Source organism: Zonotrichia albicollis, chromosome 4 (genome assembly GCF_047830755.1).
Source record: "Zonotrichia albicollis isolate bZonAlb1 chromosome 4, bZonAlb1.hap1, whole genome shotgun sequence".
Lineage (NCBI taxonomy): Eukaryota > Metazoa > Chordata > Aves > Passeriformes > Passerellidae > Zonotrichia > Zonotrichia albicollis.
This window is the reverse complement of record NC_133822.1, coordinates 10,771,760-10,794,425: the sequence shown is the minus strand read 5'-3', so window position 1 is coordinate 10,794,425 and position 22,666 is coordinate 10,771,760. Positions and strand designations below refer to the sequence as shown.

Below are 22,666 nucleotides of genomic sequence, written 5' to 3'. Positions count from 1 at the left end.
CACAGTACTACTAAACATTGAGACCAAAAAAAAAAAAAAATCTCCACCAACCGGGAAAAAACAAGCACAGTATTGTCTTGTGATGAAGCTAAGAGAAGCACATATCTAATGAGCTATTTTATGGCAATTTTTGCAAGCCGTCAAAGCTCAAACTGCTCTAAAGAATGTGAGTGTGTCACAGCACCAATCCTGGTAGAGGACAAGAAGCATTTGAATATTCTAAGGCCCATGGTGTGACTCTTGGGGAATAGTCCTGTGCTGGGCTGGGAGCTGGACTCTGATCCTCATTGATCTCATTGATCCTCCATAGGATCTCATTGATCCTCATGATCTCTAACTCAGCTGATTCTGTGATATATATAAAAATTCTGAACCACTTGTTCAGTTTAGGTATAGACAATCTGACAAGATTGTTCTATTCCATATAAACTCCTTTGATATCACTTTAGAAAGCCTGACTGCATCAAGGACTTACATCACACCCACACTCTTACTTACCCCGAGAGTGAAATTTTACATTAATGGGGAAGGCAATTCTGAATAGGACCAACATTTAGATACAAAACATCCCCACCTGCTTTCAAGATCGCCGGGCTGAAAAATACCAAACCCCAAACACTAAGACTTCCCACATGAAGCGATTTTGCAGAAGCTTAACGTAAATTTCTTAACAGTAGGTAAAAAAGGTGAATAAGGTTAAAGTAATCTCAAGCAGGAAATACTCAAACTGTTTGCAGACACACATGTTTAGAAATATTGTGCCCATTTAACAGAAGATTTCAGTGGGAAACTAAGAGAAGCTCAAAGTCTAGAATAAACCACTAATGGACTGAATAAACACATGATGTCCTGTTTTCTTGCACCACATGAACATAATTGTATTTCATGCTTCCATTTCACTTATTATTATATTCACTATTACTACTATTTTTTTTTCAATTCCAAGTCATACTGCAAACTTGGATTCAAGGAAAAAAAACACATTAATACCACTACATGCTTAACACAGTCCTTACTTAATTCGGAACAAAATCAGGAACACAGCCTGTAGCCATAAGCTTTATCTACAATACAGCAATAATTACCTATGCAAATATGTATCTTATGTGAATTTATTGCAAATACAGAAAGCTCTTTTATGAAATATTAGAACAGTACAACAACAGTTATAAGAAAAATGTGCTTCATTGAAAGGTTAAAAGCATGAAATCAAAAAGCTAAAGCACCTTGTAGTACCTATGCACCATTCTCCCAGCTACATGGTTATAGTTATGCTACACCACAGTTTGTACTTCATAGCATTAATTTCTTCCTCATTTTCATCCTCTGTAGTCACCTCTTTACTATATTCTTAGAAGATGAAAATGCTGGCTGCAGCAAGTGCTGGCTTTAGAAAATGAACGCTTGAAAATAAGATGCATTTTGAAAATGAAGATCTGAGGTTGTAATATGCAGAGTACAGGGAAAATATACAGAAAAACCAGAAGATACAAAAAATAATAACTGAGGGTAAAATGACACAGTCTGGATTTCTACTGTGGGAGAAAAATAGCAATAAATTCTTAATGAAATTTTTTTTCAGATTACAACCTTAAAATTGAATTTATTTTACTTTCATTCTAGACACATATTTTTGCCTAATATTACATTACATTTGGATAATGCTATCTTTTTACATAGAACTGATGCCCACGAAAGGTGTCATGAGGTGAAATACTGTCCCTGGAATTACAAAATGCCATGCTCTAGCCCTTTGACTTCCATTTTCCTCCACTGGTTATGAAAGGAATCCCCTTAAGAAGCAAGCAGGCTTTGGGGAGGGAAGCAGGGGGAGGAAGGATAATTGAGGGGCCAGAAGGGAAGGACAGCTCTGTTGAGCCAGTGGGAAATCTGGCATGTCATCAATGCTGTGGAAGAGAAGAGGGATTGGAAATGCTGAGGAAATGCCTGGTGGGACCACATGGTTTACACACGTCAGTATATTCTATGTTGCTAAAGGCTGATTCTATTTGAAATTGACCTGAAAATACTCACCCCTAGGATTTCAACTCAATCTGCTTTTATCACCTTGGGAGCAGGTAAACATGCTCCTCTAGCATTTTCTGTTCATTCACATTAATTTTTTTAAAGACCTGGTAAAACATAAATACATCCTGACAACTCCAGAGTACATGTAAACCTTTACAATAAAGAAAAAAAAAAGGGGGGAAGGAGGAGGGAAACGGCACAACAAACACCAAGGGAGATTGCTCACTGCCTGCCCAGCAACGAGCGCGTTACCGCCGCCCACTCCCGCACCATCCGCCCAAACACATCCAGCAAAAACAAAATCACTGCTCGCTGCTCTGACTCAGGGAAGGCTCTCAGGGAATAGCCTCTGAATTTAGCAGCAGAGCCTGTCTGGTTAGTGCTTTCCAGGGGACTGAGCAGCAGTGAGTCACGGCTGCTGTAACACAAACCAACTTGGAGACGGCGTAACACGCCGAGGAGCAGGAACGCGGCCATCGCCAGCGTGCAGGCAGCAGCTGAAGCTGAAGGATTATGTAAGGGCTTTCTGCACAAGAGGGCAAGACCTAAAGGATCTTCGTGACCTTTTCAGTTTTGGCAAGCATGCCCTGCTAGTTTCTTGGAAAGAAAAAACTCCCCTCCATAACCAAGTGCAACCTGCTGACTTCTGCAACAGGTTGCGCCATAAAAGTAAAGAAATACCCTTGAAACACAGCCACTGATCAATTTCAGTTTTGTTAACGGAATGTTAAGAAAGATATACATTTCTTTCTCAGAAATGTCAGAGGTGGATGTAATGAAGGTGTTAATGGAAGAATCTAGAGGGGAACACCACTGTCATCCTCACTGGATCTGCCAAACTCCAGGACTGAACCCAGATGCCCTCACTCTTCTTCCCACTGCTCTTGTAAGCCCACAGCTGCACAGAGACATTTTCCCTGTAATAATTCAAGAGGATGCAAACCAAGAACCTCCTATCTTTGGTCTGAAGATAATTTCAGAATTCAAGGAATGAGGAGTGGGTATTATGAACCCAGGTTCAAGGAAAAGTCTAAATTCTGTTGCTCTTTTTTGTTCTGATATTTGAAGGGGAAAAAAAAATCTAATTACTTCATCACTTATTTGAACACCAAATGAAAAGGAGCAATACATGAACAAGTAGACTTTTCCATAATTATACCTGTCATATTTTCATAGAACAAAATTTATTGCCTGGGGGCAGTTTTAATTACAATCAAGTGGAGGGTGATTGAAGTTTTAATAAGAAAAAGTGAATTGAAAATAAATTAAATCCCCAAACAATTCTATAAAAAAGGAGTATTTGTTTCAGGGTAAATTGAACCTAAAGATTAGCAGAACTTCTCTTGTTATTAGGAAAGGCAGGCTTGAAATAGGTTAATGATGTCACTGTTAACTAAACATAGGCAAGGTGATAAAACCACTGACAATGTATTTCTTTCAGTTTGGAAGGAAATGGACTCCAGAAAGACAAGGAAAAGAAAAAGGGGTAAACAAACCAACCAAAACACCCCAAACCCCACTAGAAATTTAACTGTTTGTTTTTTTTTTTTTTTTATGCAAGACACAGACCATAAAAGAGCTATTAAACAAAATTGTAAAAATTTGCATTTTCTCTTTCCTAAACTACATATCACCACACTTTTTTTTGCTATATTCCGTAATCACCTAAAAGCAGTGGCATTTATATGATTTCTGTTTGTGAGACTAGTTTCAAATCAATATTGATTTTAAAGCAATTAAAACATTAATATTAAACAAAAGTTAATTTCTTTGACAGTCACAATCTAATGCAAACCTTTGAAACATACTTGGGTATTCACTCCCCCCTCCTGAGAACTTGTGCTCTACACCTTCTACTGACAGGGGGTTTTGTTTGACAAAGATCACTTCCATCAACTTCAAATAAGAAATTGACTGGCTTTGTGTTTGCAAAATATTAGCAGAATTTAGTAAATACAGTGTGAAAGACATAAAAGACATAATTTATAAAGGGAAAGAATAAAATAATATTTGTTTAAAAAAACAGGAATTAAGACACCAGAACAAGACTAAGGAGAAGGTAGCCTAAAACAAACCATTACTTAGGGAAAACCTCACCTCAAAGGTTGAAAGAAGCTGAGCAGAGGCTTCCCTAGGTTAACTGCATTCCTGACTTTTGGGCATTAGCAGAAGTGCAAAAGCAGTTCCTCATGCTCCAAATACCCATCTGCAGTGCAGTGCAGAGAAGTCTTTTAGGAGGACAAATATAAACTTTCTTAGACTGAAGCTAAATTTCATCTCAGATCCCTGATTCCTTAAACAGCCATTTGAGTTATAGAATCCTCTTTCAAACATATAAAAAAGAAAAACCACCAAAAAATCCTCTGATCAAAACAACAACCAAAGAAAAAAATAAAAAAACCCACACACACATGATCTCTGCAGCTACCAATCCTAAGCAGAAGATTTCAGTCTCTGATCCTAAAGAAACTGAAGTGTCATCTTGCAGCACTGACCCAAATGCAATGCTCCAGACAGAGGATTTCAGTTTCATCCATGTAAGACATCTTGTGCTTAGCACATATATATCTGTCCTTCAGCTGTGCTCCTCATATGTCCAAATGCCAAAGGTGGAATGTGGACCTAGGTGACTCCACAAGGACAGGCAGCTGTGTTAAAATCAAGTACACATGGGAGATTTTTCAGTCTTTAGAGCTCATGCAAAGAGCTCTAAAGAGCTATCCCATTGTGCTGTAAGAAGAGATAGGAGTGAATACATTTATAGAGTCCAGTGAGGATCCCTTCCATCCAACTCCATGCAAATTCATAAATCAAATCCCAATGTATAATAAATCTGATCCTTTTAGGAGTTGAAGAACATCCATTTGTATCTGTTAAGCAACTTCATAAAAGGGGGTAAAAAATGTTCCTGGGTAGTCCTTGGACTTTGAAGAAACCTTCATCACATCTTCATCACATTGACACATGATAAAATGTGTCATCACCTTTTTTCTTGAAGCTTCCCCATCAAAGAGAATCTTTTAATCCAACAAAAGGATTAACATGAAACACATATGGAGTACCTCAGCTTTCACTGATTAATAAAGCTTTTTGAAGTTGAACATTTGTTTATAAGCAAATTCAAAGTTGGATCACAGAAAATTAGACTTTGAGAAAATAGCAAAAAACAGTTTATGCTTTCCCTCAGCATATTCTGCTTTCCAAGTTTTGCCACAGAGACTTCTGGTACAAAGAACATGCTGGGTTCCGGTGCAATTTTCCTTTTGTACTAACAACTACATCAAAAGTCGGTGTTGCAAAGAAAGCTGACAGGAGCTCTCTTAAAGAAAGTTTTAACATGGAAATTTCACTACAAAGCCCAAAAGGTGTGACAGAGGTGATGGGTGGACACCTTAAACAGACAAGAAAGAAGAACATGAAAGAAAGATGCCAGGTGAACACACTCCATGAAACAGCTTCATACTTTCATGAAGTTCAGTATTTCCTCTTAACTAACTGCACCAAGCTGTGTCCAAGCATTGGAAACAGCTGATCTGATCCTTTTAGAGCTTACTAAGAAGAGCCCCAGATTTACCTGCACTGGTTCCTGAGGGGTCCAATTAACCACACTCCCAAAATACTGGAACAAAGTGTGCTACCAAGATGCTTGAAGAAAAACTCAAATATTCCAGGAAATGTGTTACACTACAGAGCATACTGTTATCCAGACCTAACAGTGCATTTAAGGATACTGCAGCTATAACAGAATAAATATTATGGCCACGCTATAGATAGGTACCATCACACTCAGAAAACACTAACATTTACAGAAAGGAAAAAAAAATATATGAGGAAGCCTGTTTGAAGGAACAAATTGTTTATACTTTTTATACTGTTGTATATACTTTTTTATGCTATTTATACTTTTTTATACTATTGTTTTTACTCATTCTTGAATGCCAATTTATTAAATTATATGACCAGAAACCAACCCAAAAGTGGGGATTTATCTTTTGCTTGTGCAAAGGACAGAACCTGATGTTCATTATGCAATTCAATAGGTTTTTTTTATTGCAGCAAGAGTTCTACTGAAGTTGAAAGTCTGATGCTTTTACATACTTCATCAGTCAAAACTGGCATTTCTAAATTCTGTCTTAGTCTGGTGACACATTAACAATTATTGCACTCAGCTCAATCTCTTTAAAAACTTGACCAAGAAAAAGTGGGAAAAAATATTTGAGCATTTTATCATGATACGTACATAAACAAGTAGGAAGGGATCCATTGTAAACAACATAGCTTTAGTTTTCCATTTGTGCTTTAATTCTTCTCTCTGAAGTGAAAACTGAACTGAATTACAATTCAAATGTTTTGACAACTTACTAAAACTCTCTAAAGCAGGAATGTACAGATTTTGTAGCATATTTAAAAAGCACTGGCTCAGACACAGGTACCCTGGAAAGTATTTAAGTTGAATGGGGTGAACAATTCAGGATGAGTTAGTGGGATGTTACAGCAACACAATCTAATCTGAACTTTTAATATGGAGAATGTGGAAAGACAAGAAAAGGGTACAAAGAGCTCCACTGAGACAAATACTGGAATCATGCACACAGTAAAGTATCAATGCCCTTAAAGCAAATATTCTGAAAGAGAACAGAAGTTAGAGTCACAGATTTAACCCAGTCTTGTGGGTTAAAGGGCAGAATGTAGGCTTGGGGTTGTGTACAACACACAACTATTGTACAACAGTTTGTGTATAATGTGTGTGTGCAAGTTTCCATCCCTGAAAACAACACTTGCACTTCATTCTTCTCCATGTTTAACAGAGCTTTCAGAAATTAAGTGGAATTTTCATTTCACAGAGGATTTAAAAACTTTTAAATTTGATTTTATTCTGGTTGAAAATGTAAATGTAGTGACTGAAGAAAAAATAAGGAGTCTTGAGAGGGTTGACTAGAGAGCACAAGGATATGGAAGCCAACATTTACAAATTAAACAACTTCTATGCAATATTATATTTTGAAACATGTGGTTTACCATGGAAAATCATTGTTCTGTAAAATTTTCAACCAGCCACAGAGAAAAACCATCAGTGTGTTTTTTGGCCATGATCTGAATGGAAGGCATCAGAGCAAGAAATAAGGAAGAAAACATCTCTTTGCCTATCAGCCAGAAGGTCACATACAAGGAAAACAAAAATAACTTCAGGAGAAGAAGCTGCCTGAGGGTAAGAAGGCTAGCAAGGCCCTGGAGACAAAAACTCTTGGAACAAATCCAAGAAAAAAAAACTACAGATGTTTGGGTACATTGTTTTATTTTCAATATTGAGCTTCCAAAGCTGAAAAAGAAACTTTAAAACCAAAAGAAACCAAGACTTGTTTGAGCAGTTCTTCACCTTTCAGAGTCAAACCCCCAGCTCAGGGTGATGCTGGCATTAATGAGGCCATGCACCTGCAGACTATCTTTCACAGATGAAATTTCAGTATCCATAAACCTAGACAAAGAAACCTGCTTGTAAAAAACTTATGAAAAATCTCTCACAGGGAGTAAAAAAAAAAAATCTGCAATAAAACTTCTGCAAAATTAACCATGGCCATTTAATTTGTAAGTGAATTTGTCCAAGTGAATACATAAAGGGATCTAAATCGGAAAGATTCTGCTAAACCTGTCAGTGCCCCATATTTTTCTCCATATGAAATGAGAATGCAAAACAAAACTATGGTAACAGTGACAATTTAGTGGATAAGGAGAAAAAAAGTCACAATGAGAAGCTGGTCATTAAACAGTATTATTTGCCACAAGCGCTTTTTAGCTTCCTTTGTCTCAGACACAGTTAAAGCTCCAAATGCAATGCACTGTGCTGCAGGATGGAGATTCAGCAGGTGTCTCTCTAAGCTTGCAGACTTGATGCCATTACAGCACTATGTAGAGTTCAGGGCCACAGAAATCAAAATTATGGCTGTGGCTATCTATGAGGGCATGGGGAGGTGAGGGGATGACCGCCCTCTCTATCTGTCAACAAGAATACAAGATTTGCAGAAGGCAGATCAAGTCAACTGTGAAAAGAAAAGCATGTAAACAGGCAATATTTATAGGAATTTTCACTGCAAGCCCTCTGATTTATTTTTCCAGACTTTTATGATGCCTCGCAAGGTATGTGAGTTATGTGAATCTGTCCTCTGAGGCATAATGTTGCATCCACACAACCTGGATTTTGGTTAAAAAATAAGACTCAAGGCAAGACAAGCAAAAACAAATTCAAACATCTGACATGTGGACAAGTTGACAAATGTTTGACTTCACAAGTGTTGTGTCTCACTAGCTGTCATTCCAAACCATATTTGCCTCAGCAGCTACAGCTGACTTTCAAAATAGCCTACATTTACATCTGGAGATTTAAACAATGTTCATACAGGCTAATAGATTCAGTACTGGAGTCTGAAAGAGAATATGCAAAACTTTTTCTGCTAGTGTGCAAAATTCCAGTCAGGGTAATTTCAAAAATAGCAAAGCATTTGTCTTAAACTCACCTGCAAAGTTCCTGCCATATCTGAAAATTCTATTTAGACCAACTCTAGCAACAGACTGAAATCTAAATCTAATGCTGCAACAAGGAGATGACAATGTCTATTTTAAATACTCACTGGAAGTATCCAGAAATAAAATTTTAAAATTTTCCACCTCAGTGAGATACTTAGTATGTGGACAATTGATGGAGATATAAAAAGTAAACATGTAAATAGACCCGAAGTCCTAACACTGTAAACTTCTGCCAAATATATAACAGAAAAAAGTTAAAGAACCAAGACATATTGTCATGTAAAAACACATGGCATGCATGTTCTTACAGTCCTTAGACAGAGGAAAGTGTATTGTGGTTGTATTTTTCCAAAGTGCAAGCATTTTTCTGGGAGGTTTACTGCAATTAAAGCCATTTGCTTTATGATGCTGGTACACAGTATGTGTAATTTTCTCCTACAGCTAAAGAGCAACACCCAGCTCAAAATTAAAAGTTAATAAAATATTTTGAAATATTAAAGAAAAGAACCAAGCACAGCCAAACCATTTCAAGGGGAAAATTAAAACATTAGAGTGAAAAATAACATAAAACCTCTGTGCATGACACAAAAACATGCATAGACAAAAGTTTGTTCATTTTTTGAACTGATAATTTACTCCAGCTAATTAGTTCTTTTGCATCTTTGCAGACATCCTCTTCCTAGAAACCATACCTGAAATTATTTTGGCAAACCCATCATACACAGTCCACTCAATGCCAGCTTCCTTATGATGCTCAGCATTTCACAGAACTAGCAAAAAAATACTAACAAAATGTGGAAATCTGTTTTTTGCTAGGAGACTAAGCACAGTTCAAGATATATTCCTTCTCTGAATTTCTCCAATCTCAGCCCTTTGCAATAAAATTGTCTAACATTGCCTGTGACTGGCAGAGTCAAAGGAAAAGAAACATCTGAGGATCAAAAATTGAATAGCAGCATATCTGCCAAGACAGAGGTGATGCTTCTTTTTGTACTGATACCAGTTTTCAAATCAATTCTCAACAAGGCTTACATTCTTAAAATCATCTTGGAGAGAGAGGAAGGCAAAGACATTTTATCCTGATTAACCTCTGATATGACCACAACTCAAGGGTAAAACTCTCTGTGGATTCTATGGGATATCACACACACATGTATTAATGAACAGAAAACATCAAAATCCTCCATCAATTCAAGACCTAGTCCATCAGTGTCTTCTCATGACAAAATCACAGTATTTACTGTGTCACTGTTTGCAAAGCAAGGAGGGGAGTCAGAAGCACAGATTGCTACCAACTTTAGGAAAATCCAAATTACACCACTGATAATGACCTTGTTTACAGGCAAGGACTTCAGCCCTCACAGGCTGAGAATAAATGTAAATGGTTTTACAATTTGGAAATGAAGGGATAATGGAATATAGTTAGGAAGCAATTTCAACACACCTTTAAAGTATGCCCATATCCAGATGTGTATCCACGTGCACTAACAGATATTTTCAGTTTAGAGCCCTGGTCAAAGGCATCACAGAGTGATCAGCTCTAAACTTTAGATTAGCATGCAGGAATGCTGGACTCAGCTGTGAGATGTGACTATTTAGGCCTCTTGGCATTCTTAGTGGAGCTGAGGAGACTGAGTTGTAACTGAGCCCAAAAGCAAGAGATGACGTCCAGTCAAAGTTCTGCTAAATGAGTGGAGAACTCAAATTTATCTACAGAGTATTTTTAAAGAATGGAAAGCTATCTTGTTACTACAGGGAATTTAAGATTAGCAGACCAGAAGGTGAGTGTCCCAGAGTGGTTTTGAGAATGTCATGTTGGTTTTAGATATCAAAACAAAACTCAAGCCAGACTGACGATACCTTTCAAGAAACAGTAGTATCAAGCACACCTACAAAATTTATTTTGCTTTTATACGCCTTTGAGGATACACAAAAATTCCCAACCCTATTTAAAGTGCACAGGATCTCTGCCTGGGAACCTCAAAATATGTTGTAACACATTTAAGCTTCCCAGTTTTATTGTGAGACAGTGAAGCCTTATTTCAGGCAGGCAGGGAAATACTGAGAGATTTGGACACACTTGCACAGCTGTGTTGAAATTGCATCTAAACCAGCAGATAAACATTCTGAGCTCCTCATTCAGGGACACAGTTGTGCACCTTGGACATTTCCCAACAGCACGTCGAGGGAACCTGTCTCCTAGCGCACAATCTGTGCCTCAGTTTCCATGGAAACCCAGCTTCCTCAGTTTTCTTAAGAAATCAAGGCAAGGAGGCTGCAGTGAAGATATTATGCCTCTGGTTGAGATGTCTGAAGAAATCTAGGCAATAAGGTGCAAATGTGCATGGAACTCATCTTTATCTGCACACAGCTCAGGGAGCCAAGGGTCCTGACTGGAGCCTTCCCTGGAGCCACCTTAACATGAGTTAGTTAAAAGCAGACACAAATGACCCCAAAGCAAAACAAATAAATCACAGGCAGGAATTTGGCAGTGAAAATATGACTGTCTCTCATTCTCCACTGAAATACACTTTAGTGGTTGCTTTACACTAATGGCTATGTGGTTGCCTTACAGTGTGGGCAGTAATGGAAGAAAAATGCACTAAGAAATGCACTGTGAGTGTACAACATAGGGTTGAAAATAATATCCTGACATTGAATCTTTCCAGAAAGAGGTTTTCTTTTTTTTGTGGAAATAACATTTTATTGTGGAAAAGACTTGCAGGGGAATATACATAAATTGTACCTTTGGATAACATGATAATTAATATTAATTTCAAACTATTGCACAAACAGTAAAACATTAAATGATGTTCGAATGCAGAAAGGGATCCTAGCTAAGCAAGAAATAAGATATTTTGATCCTTTTCCCTAAAACTTCTGCAGTCTGGGCTTGAAAAGACTGTTACTAGGTATCTGTTATTCCTAATTTTGTTTCTTTAATTTTCTTCTACCTAAAAGGTACAAATTGCTCACTATCTTCAATTCAAGTATCTGAGCAAAAGGAAGTGGTAAAACTGCAAGTTTACTTGCTGTAGAAGATTCAGGATGTTCCCCAAAATGTACTGATCCTGGCAGAGGAAGGGCAAGGGCTGCACAGCTACCAACTTCATACTGCACAGGAGTGAAGCTGCTGTTTATATTGGTCTGCAGCACTGAACCAAATATTACTTTTTATACAATGAATACATTATATAAACAAAATTATACTTCATTCCCCTCATGATACAATGCATAAACTGTAAAAAAACCTTAGAAGTATTTAAAATACACCTTTCTAATTTTAAGGTATGACCAAAAAAATTAAGATCTTTGCAAATCTTAAGATTACTACAGTACTTTACAATAGTAATAAAAAAGTATTAGTAATCCATCTTTTATATTAATAACTTTAAAATGGTTTAATTTTGTATAGTCAATGACGAAATATTTGTAATTCCTCAAATCATGGTTTATAAATATAGTACAATGTCAGGTATTCTATTTAGTACTTCTAATGATACTCATCAAATAAGTATTAGTATATTCCAAATTTTCCATTGGAATGAAAAGATTCCGACCCATTAGCATGATCTACATAGCTCCAGAAATCTATGGCACTCATGAATGAGGTAGGAATGCTAAAACTGAAGCCAAGTCCAGCAAAATGAACTATTTGGGTTCTAGACAGCCCAATGGGCTAGGTATACTATTTGTTGGTATCCCCGGAAAGGCTTTGTGAGTTTTGCCAATAGTTATTGCAGGATAATTTTCTGTGAAACCTCCACCCATCTGCCAGTACACACCTGAGGATGCAGGCTGCAATGCAGCACAGCTCATCTGTACCCACCAATTACCGAGGCACACAGAGACAGAATATTAACTTCTCCATAGTATCATAAAATTGCAGAATTACAGAATATCTTGAGTTTGAAGGGACTCACAGGAATCATCAAGCCCAACTCCTTGTTCCTTGCAGGACTGTTTGCATATGGGAATCCATTATATTTACATAGAGGTTGTTCAGTAGGGTTAGGCCAGACAAACACGCAATATTAAAGAGCAGAAAGCTAAAAAAGAAATGGTCACTATTTCAACAACAGGCTCCACTGTAAAACAGTCTTTGACATGCTTCACTAGGCTGTCGCCTTTCTCCCTCCCTACTACTCATACTACTCTCTTTGTCCACTGCACTTCGCTAGAAAATATTCCATTTTCTTTTCATTCTAATTTTTTGTTCTATTCATTACATTTCCTAGTAAGAGTAATCTAGGAAAGCCCTGTGAGTTCAGATCAGGGGTTCCCCCTTTCTCCTTCCTCAGCTAGGTACCTATTTCAACCACCAGTTTTAAACTACTGTCAAGCAGAAACTCATACCCATTTACCTGGTAATATTTTCTCTCACTGCTAGAGATTTTTCTAGCCCATAGTTACATGAAAACACAAATAAGTCAGAATGCAAGAGATATTTCTCATTTAAAGGTGATCTTATGGCTCAAGGGAAGGCAACTTATTATTAGAAAATTCATCACTGATATTTATTATAACCTTGCCCAAAGGTTGTTTGTGTCTCATGCTTAGAGGAGACCATGACATCCCTGAGGTATGACAGTCTCTGAACAATAACACTGTTGATGTAATTCACTGGCACCTTCCTCATGGCATCACTGGAGGATGCCTGATGCCCTTGCATCACACTCTTTTCAGGATTCAGGTCTTAATTAACACTTTGACTCATATTAGCCCCAATGGTAAAACCTCTCTGCAGTCATTCTAAAAGTTCCTTTCAACTCCACTCCTGATTTCAGAGAAAATGTGAGCCATCAGACTCAAGACTGAAACTTCAAGTAAATAATTCAGCCTCATTATATAAAGTTTATAAACTGACAGCATAAAGATAGTTCTTGTAAAAGGCAGAAAGAGAACTATATAAGGAAGGTGAAGAAATCATCTTAGTAGAAATCAATAGATCAGGTGGAGGAGATAATAAATATCTCCTGTGTATAAAAAAAATGTACAGAAAGTACATTAAAACAGTACAGGAAGGTTTAAAATCAGAAGTCATTGAAAGTATCTGGGATAATTGCAAATAGAAAAGTCATAAATATCTGAGCTGTTAGGAGCTACTGGACCAAAGGATCACACTTCTCCTAATTTAGTCTTCTTTTACCTCAGGAAACTGAATCATACTGCCCTTTTCAAAATGTGACCATGTGCTTGCCTAAACTGAGGTAGCACCTTTCTTCCACATTCACAGAAAAAACTGTTCTGGAATATTTCTTTAAGCAAGCATGAGATACTTATTTAATTTTCTTAAAATTTTAAGATCGAACTACCACGGACCCACATAAAAACCCCTGCATTAATCTTGTGTCTCAAGAAAATATAAACTTTTGCTGTGACAACTTAAAAACATCAAACTTACAGGGGTTGAAGGGAAAATAATGAGAAAAATTTTGTATTCACAAAGGTCTGCAAATGACTTACAGTATTTTGTAACAGTAATACAAAGTCCACAGAATGCCACACAAACACATGTCCACTGAAGAAAAAGAGAAAAACAAGAAAAATACTGGACCTATTTTCAAGTAATTTGAAGGAATGAGAGAAGCTTTGGCCCAGATAACACTGATGCACATTGTGTATTAGGTAAACAATGGGAACTGGAAGAATGAAATTCTGCTGAGAACCAAAGGCAGGACTATGGGTACCTCTTGTGGTACCTGTGCACAGACAACAGACTGTGCAAAACTTTATTGCCTACAAGAAGGAGAGTCCTCAGGGCAGCAGCAGCTTCACTCACACTGATTCTTCAGCTGCATGAAACTCTACTGATAAAAGGACTCTTTGGGTGGGACTCATCTCCCCCAGCTTCACACACTCACAATATAGACATTTATGTTTGAGGCTCCTCCAGCTGAGAAAGAGAGAAGTTCTTCTCAGCTATAGTTCATCCCATTTTAAAGTCTTGCTCAGAAAATGTCAGGTCAGTCCTGACTGAGGAGTGTCTGTTTTATTTCATTGAACAAAAAAAATGAGCTTAGGACAACCAGCAGAGTAGATATCTATAGTAAAGTGAATTAATCTCACTTTCTCCTCTCTTTCACTTTAAATGATACCTTCAAATTCATCTGCAAGCCTATTTGAATATGTAATTGCCCAAGGAAATACAGACTGCTTTTTCATCCTTTAAACCTATTTTTAATAATTCTACTCTGAATGAAGTATGTTTATTAATTTATCCAAATCTCTCCATGTGTTTGGCCAGTAGGAACCAAAGCAATTACCCAGGTCTGAGGTCTCAGAGAAAAGAAAGGGACTGTTGGCAAAAGCACTTTTAAAAGAAACAGATACTTTTTATTTAAAGCATAAAGAATTTTGAGGTCACAATGAAGAATGGCCTTCATACAAATTATGATTGAAATACAGATTAAATTAGCAAATTAGAAAAAAAAATTAAAAAAGCCCTGTTTCTTGTTTCCCCAAGCTCATTCCTGACTATAAAGTACAGTGATCTTCAAGCCATAAGCACTCATGTGCGTCACCTAGAGGAATATTTTCCAATCTATTTATAACTTAATTTCTTACTTGGCCCTGGTTCCTATCTGTCGGTCAATATTATAAACATCTGCCCTATGCCAACAAATGAGTTCATTTTTACCATGAAGTCAGGAGCCATCTTTTTACATGTCACGTCTTATTCACATCACACTGACACTGCCTCTAAGTGTATAGGCAGTAAAAACAACCATGAAAGCTTGTTCCAATAGTAAACAAAGATTTTTTAAAAATACTAAATATAAAACTTCAACCATTAGTACTCACCACCAAAGCTTTAGATCTGTTACTGAGAAGTTTTTCAATGTCCCTGGCTGCAATTTCCACTAGCTGACGAGGGTTGTTTGCTTCTACAGTATACATTGCTGCATTTTTCAAATAAATCTGCAAAAGAAAAAAAATGGAAATAAATCAAAATGACAGTGCACATTCAAAATAAACCAAATGACCTGACAGAAGAGGCATCAAGATGTCATCTGTTCTTACTGGAGCTTCATAATGACTACTGCTAGGAAAATCCAGTTGGGCCCTGTGAAAGAAGTACTTCACCTTTTTGTCTGAGAGGTAGAAGCTGACACTAAAAATCATTTAATAAATCTTCAAAATTGACAAGTTTTAGTGACAAACTAACCAGCGGCAAAAGGCTCAAGGAATCTGATTCCCATGGTGTGTTAAGAGAAGAGTAAAATGGTGATCCTTTAAAATGACTGAATTTCAAATAAAATAGTTATTGCTGAATTGCATTCTTCCTTGAAAGATGAAATACAAACATACCAACTGAATTAAATCATTTAAGTTATGCTTAATCAGTTTAGTCCCTTATCTATTTATTCATATGATAGTATTAGTATTCACAAGGAAAGAGAAGGAGGAACAAATAGGAGGAAAAGAGGGAAAAGCAGAAATACATAAGGGGAAATGGGGAAAAAAGATGAGGGGAAGAGAGGAAATACAAATCGTGAATAAAGGTTATCTCTGAGGAGCCATTAACTGTTTCCAAAGCAGAACATATATATGAAGAAGATAATTTTACTTGTTAATCAAAGACATACAGTGAAAAGCATGTAACCATAAGAAGGAAGGAAGAAAAAAAAAAGCAAAAAGTGTGTTTGCCTATCTCTGTCCTACTAGAACTGAATAAAGAAAAAACTACTATATTTGGAGTGGAAAATAAAGGAAAAAAAAAAAGTGTATACCTTATAGCTTGATGGGCAAACAGGGAAAATTAATTTATGCAGCCAACAGATGGCCCGAGTTTACCCAAGCACTTTGCCTGCATAGCAGTGCCTGGTGGGGCTGTGCTGTCTCCTGGGGAGCTCCAGGCTCAGGCAGGAGCGGGTCCAGCACTGATGCTCTGGCTGCCATCCAGTACGAGAGCCAAAAACTGCTGAGCAGACTGAGCCTGCCAGCCCTGCCAGCTCTCTGGGGTCAAACCTTTGGGGACCTTAAAGAAACTCACCACGTCACACCTCTGGTGCTTGCAGCTGATAAGTAACACAAAAACTTTCCTGACAACTGCAGTTATAGATGCAAATTGTTATCAGGCAGGTCCCATAAGCTGCCACAGCTTTTCAGCACTTACAAATTTTACTAAATTTATGTTGGGTCTTGGTTTGTTTATTTTTCTTCAGCAGTCGTTCCTTTCCACCAGTTACAGAGTAATTGGAACAAGCTTTATTCCTCATATAGTAATGATTATTAAAAAAAAAAAAAAATCATTGCACCATGAGCAGAAAATTACTACAACAGATGACAGATCCTAATCAACTCAGATTGTAGTCTGGGTTGAGGTGCTTGATTTTCAAAACAGCCACACAAAAACTTTATGCCTGGACAAACCCAAAAATATCTTTTTGAGGGGTTTCTGGGGTTTTTTGGGTTATTTTTATTTTTGGGCTTGGGTGGGAGGTTGGTGGGGGGATTTTTAGGACATATCTTAACAGTAGGACAGGCCTATAAGCCAATTATTGATCAAACAAATTTGGAAATAAAGACATTTTATTCTACAATTGATCATATCAGAATTTCATTCCTTTTTCTCTGAAACACATTAAATTTGCAGTCAGCAAACTATTTCGGAGGTAAATTGACTGTCATGGCCAGTCCTACTGACAAGGCAAGAGTAAAAATCAGTTTTATAGATCCAGATGGTTTGAATCAAGACTGGAAATTTCAGAGGAACATCTAAATTGAAATGACCATCAAATCTTGTAAAACTTTCAGGTTTTCACATTGTCAACAAACATTCATCCTGGTCACACAAAGAACAGACACTGCAACATACCAGGTGTTGATGCCTTGGTCTTTAAAGAGATATGTAATGGCAAATTCTTTAAACTTCACTTGTGACTGCATGTAGTACACCGTAATCAAAAGTAACTAAATTTACAGAAAAATGGAAGCAAGATTTTGTAAATGGTGCAAGAAATAGAAATAAGTTTCACAGAAGTTTTAAAATAATAATTTTTAAAATCATTTTAAGGGGTTCATATACTTTGCTTGTGAAAATGTTTGATTATTTGGTTTTCTTTATTTAATTATTTCTAGTCTCTTTTTTTTCAGATTTTTTTTAAACAATTTATCTTTATTTCCTACTCAATAGTGAAAGCAATATGAAAAATACAGTATAAACACTTTCAATTTGGGGTTTCAATTAAGCAAAAAATCTAAAATTTGTAGAAAGAATTGTAAAAAATGTCATTTCATAGTAATTAATCTTTTCACTCAACATGATAAACACTAAGCATGCCATAAGAAAAGAAAATTCAAGTAGAGGCAGAGTGAAATATGTGTTCAGTTAATGCAGGTTTGAAGCAGATGGATGACAGGGATGACCTGGAGATTGCACTGACCAGATATATAACAGCAAGTGCTGTAGTGCTGATTCTCTGATATTTTAAAGCCCTTAGTGAAATTTGGTTTCTAAGAGGCTGTGAGTGAAGAGCCTCAGTAAAGTTAAGGGGGATGTCTTTCTGCATTCACACAACCACCAAAAAGAAAGACAATATCTTATTTGACGTAATCAAAGCATGACCTGAGTTTGAAGGGACCGAAATGATCATCTGGTCCCAACCTCACAGCCATGGGCAGGGACACCTTGCACTAGACCAGATTGCTCAGAGCCCCATCCAAGCTTTTCTTGAACACTTTCAGGAATCTACAGTTCCCCTGTACACCTTTTGCAAGTGACTCACCACATTCACAGTAAGAAATTTATTCTTATCACCCAATCTAAACCTACTGATTTTCAGTTTAAAGCCATTTCCCATCACCCCGTCACTACACGCCATTGTAAAAAGTCTCTTTCCAACCCTCTTGTAGCCATTTTTTGGTACTGGAAGGCCACCATAAAGTCTCCCCAAAGTCCTCCAGGATAAACAACCTTAACTGTCTCAGTCTTTGCTCATAGGAGAGATGTTCCATCTCTCTAATCATCTTTGTGTCCTGCTGGACTAGCTCCAGCAGGTCTGTGTCCTTCTTGTGCTGTGCTCAATGCAGAGCAAAGTCACAGTGAGCCATACTGGTAATGCATTGAGAACCTGGATGGAAAATTTCTACTTTTGTCCCTGTATTTAATTTGCTCTTCCAGAAAAGTTTGACCCTATAAACCCCAATTTGCAAGCACTCACATTTTGCACACACTCAATTCCTATAGGGAAGTTATTCCCATATCCCAAATTTGAATGGTTTGAAAGCTGCAGACTATCAAAGCATTGTACAGTGGGACATTTTCAGGAAAAAAATAAACATTTTCATCTTTCTTCTCCAGGACCAGCTATCAGAGAAAATTCAAAAGTCTGAATCACATAGCAAGGAGACCATCACTACAAGAGATAGGAGCATCATTAAATCTTTAAAACAGGCATTGTGGGTCCTACCACCAAGAAAGCCTGACTGAGGCTTGACAAATACAAGTTGTATTTGTCAGCGATTTCAAGAAAAAAAAATTCAGAACAACTTCCACCCAAGATAAAACCCTTTGAGATTTACACAAGATTCACACACAGACCTGAATCAGTGACTTTCTTTCTCCCCTTCTTTGTTTTACCCCATGGCAAGGCTGAGAGTACCAATCTACCCTGCATCTACTGCCAGTAAAAGATTTATCCTGCAAGCTCCTGAACAAACAGCATCAGAAATTACTTGGAACTTCACACACTTTATTTTCCTGAAGTGTGAGACCTGTCTCAACTACCAAGGAGCAGTCTAATATTCATTCATTATTTAGGAAGTGTGTACATAATTTATTTGTTGCCTACTACGCTTTTCTTTAATTCACTGTAGCACTGCAGCAGTTCAGCACAACTCTACACAGGGAAATACACACTTCAGGATATACACTTCAGGATTTGGCACCCTGGAACAAACTTTTCCTTTTCCAAGCTTCCCACAAAATTAGCAGTCTAAAAAAATGAGCAAATGCTCATCTCAAATAGCCGTAAAAGGTGTTATTGGCAAAGGTGTGCTCATTTGTCTTACAAAATACTATTTGGCAGGCTCCATGGCTTGTTCAAAGGAGTTAATTTGAATACAATTTATTAAATTGCTTTAACTAAATCAATGCAAGTTTCTATTGGTTTTTAAATCTAAATTATTTTTTACTACTTTTATTACTAATATTTTGATACAAGATCTCCAAATTGCCAGTAAAACCCTGTCACTTCTCACAGAATAAAGCCTCATTGCATGACTAAGCAAAACCTGTAAGGTCACAGCACAAAAATGCTTTAATTCTTTTCTGAAGTCAATAGTCATACACTTCTTTATTCAGGAAAGACTGTATTAAAATTGCACATAATGAACTGCAAGGTTTTAGGGGAGAGAACACGATGGAGAGAGTCACATTAAGGTGAAACAACACAACAATAGTTGAATGTGACAAAGATTAGAAAAACTGCCAGCTCCTCAGCAGAACGTGCCCCTCTCTGTTCAGCCTTCAAGGACATGTTTATAAATCTCTCACAAAGAGACATTCTCCTTGCTTCCCTCAAAGCTCGCCAGGGCAAGTCAAACACTTCTGCATAAATTGAGAGAGAATGAAAGACGTTATTACACTGCTCTTGCTGTATTGTGGCAGGCATTTGGGCTGGCCCTAGCACTGAAAATTTATTTAAACAGCCTTCATGCTGTATCACACTCAGAAAAAGAATTATTTTCAACTGCAGTAGGACTCCTTTGCCTCTTTGTTTGTTTGTTTGCTCTGCACATGTGAGTCACCCAGTTTAAAAACAACAGAGCCTCTCCTCCAGGCAGTGGTAACTTGGCTGAGGGCCCAAACATAGGACATGAACATGCCAATCTCATTTCCATCACTGAATGCTTCCATGGACATAGAAATCATATCAGCCAATGTCTTCAGGAGTTCAAACCCAGTATTTCAAAAGTTAAACAAATTCACTCTAATTTTTCCAGCTTTGGAAAAGAGAAATGAAATAGCTCAACAATTCCAGTTATACTTATCTTTACAAGGTAAATCTATGGATGCTTTTATTATTTCCATACTCCTTTCAGAACCATTTAGCTCAGCTGGGCTGAGACATCTCTGTCAACAATCACTGCCTTATCACCAAATGTATTTTTGTCAGTCTAGACCAGCTGGATACTGCCATGATGGCAAAATCTACTGCTCAAAAATAGTGCTGAGCTTGCAGTAAAATCAACCAAAACTTTGTGCTGGGTTTTGCCCCATCTCTTCTGAAATCAACCACACCAAACTACTAAGAGTACTTGTGAAATCCTGACCTAGGTTTTACAAGTTTATGCACTAAAGTAATTAACCTATTTAATATTTTTTTTAATCCTTCTGAACAGAGTGAAACCTAAATAATGGCTGAGTAAAGTATTCTCTTTCTGCCCACTCATTCCCCCTGGTCCTTCCAATCTCTTGCTTTCCTCCACTTTGTGGCACTACCAGGGCTCAGTGATCCAGACCTGTCTCACCAGGAACCTCTGCCTGTACCCTGGGCCATCAGCTCCATTTCAGCCCAGCCCTCAGCTGAAAAAAGAGTTCATTTCTTACTGAAATTTTGGGTAATGCTAAAATAAAAATAAATAAATAAATAAATAAATAAATAAATAAGGGTGTTTTTTTTTTTTAATATCCAATGTTTTAAAGAATAAAAGTTTCAAATATTTTTTAGCTAACAAAATATCATTTAATAACACACATATATTTAGCAATTTAGTTTCTGTTTTTACCAATGCCATAAAGTTACATCATGATCTCATTTCTGAGAGAAAGCCAAAAGAAGAGGTCTTGTGACAGACATCCAAAAATATTATGAGAACCTGGGAGCAGGAAAAGTCAGAAAAAATAAAAACCACTTTCTAATTTTATATTGCATTACATTATATCATTATTCTACTATATTATCATATATTATATTACTATATATCAAACTTTTTATTATTGTAGATATTCTCCTTTAACTGAAATATTAGTAGCCAAAACCAATATAATTTGCCCAGCATAAGAAAATTCTACCTTCTTACTAGTGTATCTTATTCCTCAAGTTATATTTATAGTTTCTATTTCTATATACATGCCAGACTAGTTTTCTTTCTCACAAGACACTTCTTTTAATCAGAAGCAATTCATTGAGAAACTGATTGAAAAGCGCTCATTTCTGAGAAGCATTCTGTGTGTTCAAAGGAATAAGTCTGAGTATTTTATAGGTCTTACTCTCTGCTCCATATAGTGTATAAATAAGATCACAGCTGCTCCCTAGCAACTCACAGATGCCTTCATTCCTGGAATTCATGGCAACAACACAAAGGAGGAAACCACCCCAGTGGTTCGGTGTAGCTGTTGCTTTTCAGAGTCACTTGCCTGATCACTGAGTGCTCTGAAGGTCTGGGGTGACAGTGACAGGGCAGCTGATGGGCTGGAAACCATGGCTTACCACAGCAGCTCATGTTGGGGGGGGAAAAAATTATCAGAGCAAGTTCATTCTTAAGCGAAACACTCAGAGTGAATTCTGCAAGGTGCTGGGACCACTCATGGCTCAGCGAACAGCAGAGAGAGGATAAGCAGTGCCAGAGTCAATGGGCTCGCCCAGGTGCCTGCTCAAAGGGAAGCACATAATCAGGCACACTTTGCAGGAATCATCAGCCCCTTTTGACTGCTGATAATTAATAGAGTAGTCCAGAGGACTTGCAAATTAAGAAGCAATTTTTGTAATTGCCACTTTGTATTTAAACATTGATAAAACAGGAGTTCAGCTTTGTACTTCTACTTTACACAGGAAAAGCAGATTTTACATCCACCCCCCCGTTTTTCTGTTACAAAAAACCTTTTTGAAGGTATTCAGTTTTGCCTCCTAGTGATAAAAATACAGTATTAAGTAACAAGATGACATAATTTATTGGTTTCATAGCAGTTTTAACTCAGGCTTTTAGCTGAGACTGAGTAAGAACTCAAAAATGCCAATTCATGAGTACAAGTGGATCTTTCTTGTAACAGAAGAAGAACAATAGGAAGAAAATGTTTCACATTTATTTTGCACTTCTGGTATATCTGGAGATGGGCACTTATGTAATTTCTAAAAACTCACTTATTCATAGGAAATTTTGGCCTGCC

The 22,666-nt window shown here is 37.2% G+C and overlaps 1 protein-coding gene across 8 annotated transcripts in view; it reads right to left on the bottom strand.

The window, feature by feature from the left end:
• CACNA2D1 (calcium voltage-gated channel auxiliary subunit alpha2delta 1) overlaps positions 1 to 22,666 on the bottom strand; it is a 364,493-nt gene that overhangs the window by 279,643 nt on the left and 62,184 nt on the right. For all 8 annotated transcript variants that reach the window (XM_074538787.1, XM_074538781.1, XM_074538782.1 and 5 more), the window contains exon 3: positions 15,355 to 15,471. In XM_074538787.1, coding sequence (XP_074394888.1) covers positions 15,355 to 15,471 — 117 coding nt within the window. The remainder of the gene's footprint in view (positions 1 to 15,354; positions 15,472 to 22,666) is intronic.